Here is a 6,174-nt window from a genome sequence, read left to right on the forward strand (position 1 = left end):
GTCTTGCGGTATTTTTATTGATTTTTTTTTTTATTGAAATTGAAATGAATTTTTGATGACTCATGCCCAGCTCTTGACCGATGCTACGGCTGCTACTAGGTCGGTCTCTTTCGACCAATTCAGCGATTTTATCGCAATTTTCGACGACAGGCCTTCCGGAGCGTGGCGCATCTTCGATCACCTCTACACCAGTACGAAAACGTTGAAACCATCGTCGCGCGCTGTATCGGGTCCATAAACTGCACAAATTTTATTGGCGGCTTGAGATGCGTTTTTGCCTTTATCGTAGTAGTACTGTAAAATATGTCGTATTTTCTCTTTATTTTGCTTCATGTTTGCGATGCTATAACTCACGAACTACTTAAAAGAAACGACAATAAATCAAACACGCGTTAGTGCGTGAAATGAGCTTTCCAAAAAGGTATAGTATGACCCGATGCGACGAATAAAACCCGATGCGAAAAAAACGAATAAAACTTTCAGCGCCAACTAGCGAAATACCGCAAGACTTTCTTGACAACCTAATATTTTCGGTGTTTTCTATTTCTTAACTAAACGCATATTATATGTATTTATTTTTATGTTTTTTAATATTTTTCGGCGCTTGAGTTTCAGATTCTATATATAGGTATATATATAGAATCGTACTTTACGTGGTTTCGTTTGAATTGAATTTACATACATTGTAAAATAATTTCTCGCATTTTTCTTTTTAATAAATTTGTAGGTAAATTCTTTATAATTTTTTTTTATTTCTTTAATCTACTCTTTCTTCCTTTGTGCACACACAATATTATATATAAAAAATTAAAAATCAAAAATTATTTCATCTAATTTTAAATGTGCACTTTACCAGCTTCACAGGTATGTATTTGCTCTCTTGTCTGGCAACAAGTGTGTCTTTGCTCTTTAATATTTAACGCACCCTTATTTAACCCAAGTGCCTCTTTAAAAATACATGTAATAATGAAATTGCAAACGAGTATTTTAAAGAATGCGCTTAACAACCGTATTCGTGGTGAGGGTTCCATTCATTTGGAGGGCATGCCAATTTAAGGGAATGGTATATATACCATATATTACATTTTAGATTTCAAAAGCTTTGGTATTGATCAGGGACTTCGCCATGGAAAATACTATATGCATTTCATAAAGTCTTGTTAAGTACGAAATCAGATTTTAAATGGTATGTTTTAATGGCGATAAAGTGATTTTTCGGCTTCAGTCGGCTATTCAGTATAAATGTTTAACACCATGTATTTCTCTAGTTTAAGAAATAAAGCAAGTTGCACGAGCTAAAAGTTGAAGCAATGAAATTTAAGTTTTTATTAATTTGGAAATCATATTGTGGGTTTTAAATATCCATTTATTTTATTCAATAAAACCGAAAAATTGCATCTCTTGTATCTTTCCAAAGCGCAATTGTGTCAGCTATTCCTACTGTTCGCTTCCATGGATTTCTTTTTTAATGGTGATGTATTTAGAACTAATTGAGCTGCTTTCGAAGTAGAGCTAACTTCGATCTGGGGTTGAAAATGATTCAGACATAACAGACATATTAGAAGGCTCAGAACTTAAATTTTGAGGTGCTCCAATTCGTAAGCATACAATATTACCGCCAAGTCTTTGTATGTTTTATGGATTTTTTTCTTTAGCTAGCTAGACATAATCTCGTATGATTGCGATGTTGAAAAAGTTTAGAGTCATTTGGGCATATTTTGATATTCGAACTACGATTTAAATTTTCGCCGTATAAGATTTGCACCTACAGTTCTCTGAGTGATGGTCTCGCTTGCAACGTACTTGACTGCGGCGGTCGCCCGCAAGTGTGCCTCTATTCATAAACCTACTTAATTAACGTTAACGCTTAAAACATCTTTAGATCTGAAGTCGCAATGGAGTAGCAATTCATCAAGAGGCTTAAGAATTTCACTCACGTACATTTTATACCCACCTTTTAACAACTTCCTCGCCGAATTTTTAGCCAACGAAATGCACCCTCTGAAATCGCTCGTATTTGCTTAAGTTTATTTTATGCGCCACCTAATATGATACACTCTTCCACAAATACTCATATGCAATAAACGGCTGCCATTCGCAACAGGTCTTAGCCTTAGACACATACTTATGTGTATACCCTACACACGTAAGTATGAGTTTGGGAAAGTAGCTCACCTTTGACTTTGCATTCGCAATTTGAATTTAGTCCAAGTTGAACTTTTGTCGTCACTACAGCAAAGTCGTTATTTCCCCGTAAATTATTTTACGCATAGCCATAAAAAAGTTATAGCCTCCGCTGTGTGCTTAAGGAATTGATTACCACCCACTGTGGTACCACAGTAATTGCGGTAAGACAGTAGACGGTATGTTTATGTCGTTAGTACTCATGTACTAGCTGTTGTCCTCTTGTTCCTTCACAACTGTGTCTTCTGGCTTGTGACTTCAACACACAGATATACTTGCATATGTGTATGTATGTCTAAGAATTTATGTGTTGCCTTCGCGCCCTCGATGTTTACCAATTAAATACAAAAATTTGCTGTCGCGCGTTCCACTGTATGCTATTTTATACAGTATTCTCTGCTGCTTTGTTCTTGGTTCATCAGCGTTTGTTGAAAACAGACGGCAACATTGCTTGTTTTGTTGTTGGCAGGTGAAGTTATGGCGCAGCAAGTGTCTTTGTTGGTATGCTTATGTGTATGTCTGTACGTGTTAATGGCTAATTTTCCCTTAATTAAGTGTAATTACTGGGAAACTGCATTACTCAAGAGAAGTGTGATTTACCTCAAGGAACTTATGGAAATTTGTAGTTGTTTGAAAACCTTTCGAAGTCTAATGATGCCATATGATATCGATGCCGGTTAAATAATTGATTTGCTCTTGAGAAGAAGTTTTTTTACTCTACGACGAAAATGTTTTAGGGTATTACAACGGCATGGCGGGATAAATAAATTGCTCAATTTATAAAAGTAGTAATATTATACTTCAGCTCACGTAATGTGTTATTTATATAGCTTATAAAGATCGATGTTAAGCAATAATTTAAAGCTACGAAATAAAAATGGAAAATTAGCAAATCGAAATACATTACGTTTTCGAAATAACATAATTAAACATTGAATTAGACTATCGTAATGAAATAAAGCTGAATAGAAAGAGGTTATATTACCCAAAGAAGCACAAATCATGTCAGTTTTTGACTTCATGTTTTGATGAGAATTCTATTCCGGTGAGGGTGTTCTACATCGTGGCCAGAAGAGGCAAGGTCTTGGTTATAAGTAAGTTGTTTTCTAAATAGTTTTTAACCGATCTCGTAACAGGAGTCCGAGCGATGTCATGACATTTTCCGAATAACCACTTAACATTAACGGCCCATGAAGGATGTCACATTTAGAAAATAGATTAGAAGGTGCTATAATGTTTACACAGTTTACTTGAACAATAGTTTTTTTTTTATTAACCAAAAGGATTAAAGTAAATACGGCCCCTACAATAATAATTTTCAAGAATAGTACAATAGGAGCCAAATTTATTTTGTGATTTCACAAATTTTAGGACAATTTTTATCATAGTCTATTCCCGATGCCCTTTTTATTGGTTATACAAACACGAGAGTTGTTTACGAAATCCCATTTTTGTTAGTTTTATTGTGTTGTTCCGTTGTCAACAATTAGAGATTCCAAGTGTAGTCAAGTTATCTACCTAATCTTTCCAACGAAGTGGAGGTTTTCCTCTTTCTCTGCTTCCCTGGCGGGTACTGCGCCCAATACTTTCAAAGCTGAAGCGTTTTCATCCATTCGGTCGACCAGCGTAGCCGCTGTCTCTTAACTCGCTGAACTACTTGTATGTCAATGTCGTCGTATACCCCATTCAACTCATCGTTCCATCGAATGCGATGTTCGCTGTTGCCAATGTGCAAAGGAGCATAAATATTGCGCAGATCCTTTCTCTTGAAAACTCGTAACTTCGATTCATCAGATGGATTTCGAAGCCTGTTGGTGGTGTTAATACTGATTCTAAGATAGATGAAATTACCTACGACTTCGAAGAAATGACTGTCAACAGTGACGTGGGAGCCGCGAGTGTGACGACTAGTAGTTTGATGACGGGAGATATTTTGTTTTCTCTCGCTCACTACCAGACCTATTTGCTTCGCTTTCGGCGGCTGTTTCCTTCTTTTCATTTGTAGCGTTTTTTTACGTGGTGGGTCCTAAACCGTGCGGAGGGATGTATCGCGTTCTCACTTTAGCTCGTCATCAAACGGATGTTCTTAAATGTTTCTGGCCATTCTCAAATGAATGGAGCTCAGAGAACTTTCATCACTTGCACGAACTCCTACACATGGCTTCATCCACCGAGGTTTTGTATTGATTTAAATAAAAAGGCAAGTATATATTTTTAAAATAATAAAAGTATATACATATATGTATGTATGTATGAATTTAATATGTGAATATTTCAATGAATAAACAAATTAATAAATTGTGCTATTTTCTTTTTACAATTAAACTAGTAAAACTTTTACAATCTTAAACGCTTAATAGCGCGGTAGTGATAGCCATCCTTGGCCAATACAGCCGTCTCCTCGGGACCCTCAGCCTCAGTCTGGCCTTGTTCCAGTGGTGGTAAATACTCACTGTCGAGTGCCTTCGGTAGAGCCATCTCTTCGGCGGGTTGCTTGTAATGATAGCCATCATCCATTAAAATAGCGCTATTTTGGGGGACTTCCTCCTCTCCTTCTTGTGAACGCACTTCTGGTTGGGCGTGTTCTTCTTGCTGCTGCTGTGCTTCTTCTTCTGGTACTGCTGGTGGTTCAGTCTCGACTTCTTCCACAACTATTGGCGCTTCGGTGCTCACTTCCTCTGCCGGGGGTGGCAAGTAGACTGGCGCCACTTTCGGGACGGCTGCATTTAACTCTACCGTATCATCGGCATTTGGTGGCAGATATGATGGGCTGGGTGGCAAGTAGCTTGGTGACAAGTGTGAGACGTCACGACGTACACGTTGACGGTATTTCAGACGACGTACAGCGCGATATTCATAACCGTCGGCACCGAGTACAGCGCTTTCTGGTAAGGGTTCGGGTTCTGCGTTGGCAACGGGCGTTTCAGTCTCAGCAATGATAGCCTCAGTTGTGGCTATTGTCTCCTCAGGCAATGCTAATTTAGGCTCAGGTGGCAGATAATTGTAGGCCGGCTGCTGTGCCGCTACCAACTCGGAAACATCGCGCTGCAAGCGCTGATGCGGCAATGCTGAAGCAATTGCTGTGGCTGCAGCCAGCACTAAACAAGGTACCAGAGTGAATTTCTGCAGAAGAAAAAGACGTAAAAGGTAGTAATCAAATAGTTGTCGGTTTATTGAGGCTATCTAGTGATTATATTTTTCGAAGTTCTTTTTACTATTTTTTATATTAAATCGTTGATTTTAATCTTAGTCCTTCTTTTTCATGTTTTTTTATGATAACACTGGATTTATATATTTCATATTTCCAACTTTTTAAACTGTCCTAATTTTTTGTTGAACTTTTATATTTTTGAATTGTAAGTTTTTTAATTTGAATTTCAAAATACACGTTTAACTATTATCTCTGTTTTACACACCATTTTTTATTGCTCCACACACAATTTATTTCGACTTTTATTAAATTTGAATGTTTTGTGAGCTTGCCGCTACAACCAACAGATTGTTAATGATATCATTACCGCCAAATGCAAACGTTTTTATACTAAAATATGACATTCAAAATTATTACTTAAAAATAAATAGTCAATATCAAGTAAAATTCCAGTTGAAAAGGCATAAACCAACGTAAAAAGGAAGAATTCATCGATAAAAGCTGAAAATCCAACTCATTCAGCTATAGCAAAACTAAGTGAAATAAGAGCAACAACAACAACAAAATAGCTCAACCTGTTCATCGATACCACAAAGTTTGCAGCTCAATTGCTCCGGTTGAAAATTTGAAGTTGAAGTGTCCACTTCGGCTGCTCTTAAGTCGCACTTAGCACGAAAATATTTCAAAGCTATGCATACATACATATGTACATAGAAATATATTTTTTTACACAGCCGCTTCATTTACTTGCTATTGTATAGATTTTGGCATGAGACCGTAGTTTTGTTTGTAAACAGTATTTACGGCGTTTAGGGCTCAATGTGTACATGTATGTATGT

At 37.0% G+C, this 6,174-nt stretch overlaps 1 protein-coding gene across 1 annotated transcript; it reads right to left on the reverse strand.

Annotated features, from left to right (window-relative positions):
* Positions 1–4,393: 4,393 nt before the first annotated feature.
* LOC105226490 (uncharacterized) lies at positions 4,394–5,722 on the reverse strand. The gene is made up of 2 exons (XM_011205380.2): positions 5,601–5,722; positions 4,394–5,307 (listed from the first exon to the last, which is right to left on the reverse strand). The coding sequence occupies exons 1-2, from the start codon at positions 5,601–5,603 to the stop codon at positions 4,522–4,524; spliced, it is 789 nt and encodes a 262-aa protein (XP_011203682.2). The 5' UTR covers positions 5,604–5,722; the 3' UTR covers positions 4,394–4,521.
* Positions 5,723–6,174: the final 452 nt, after the last annotated feature.

The sequence above is a fragment of the Bactrocera dorsalis genome, chromosome 5 (assembly GCF_023373825.1).
Source record: "Bactrocera dorsalis isolate Fly_Bdor chromosome 5, ASM2337382v1, whole genome shotgun sequence".
In the NCBI taxonomy this organism is placed as follows: Eukaryota; Metazoa; Arthropoda; class Insecta; order Diptera; family Tephritidae; genus Bactrocera; species Bactrocera dorsalis.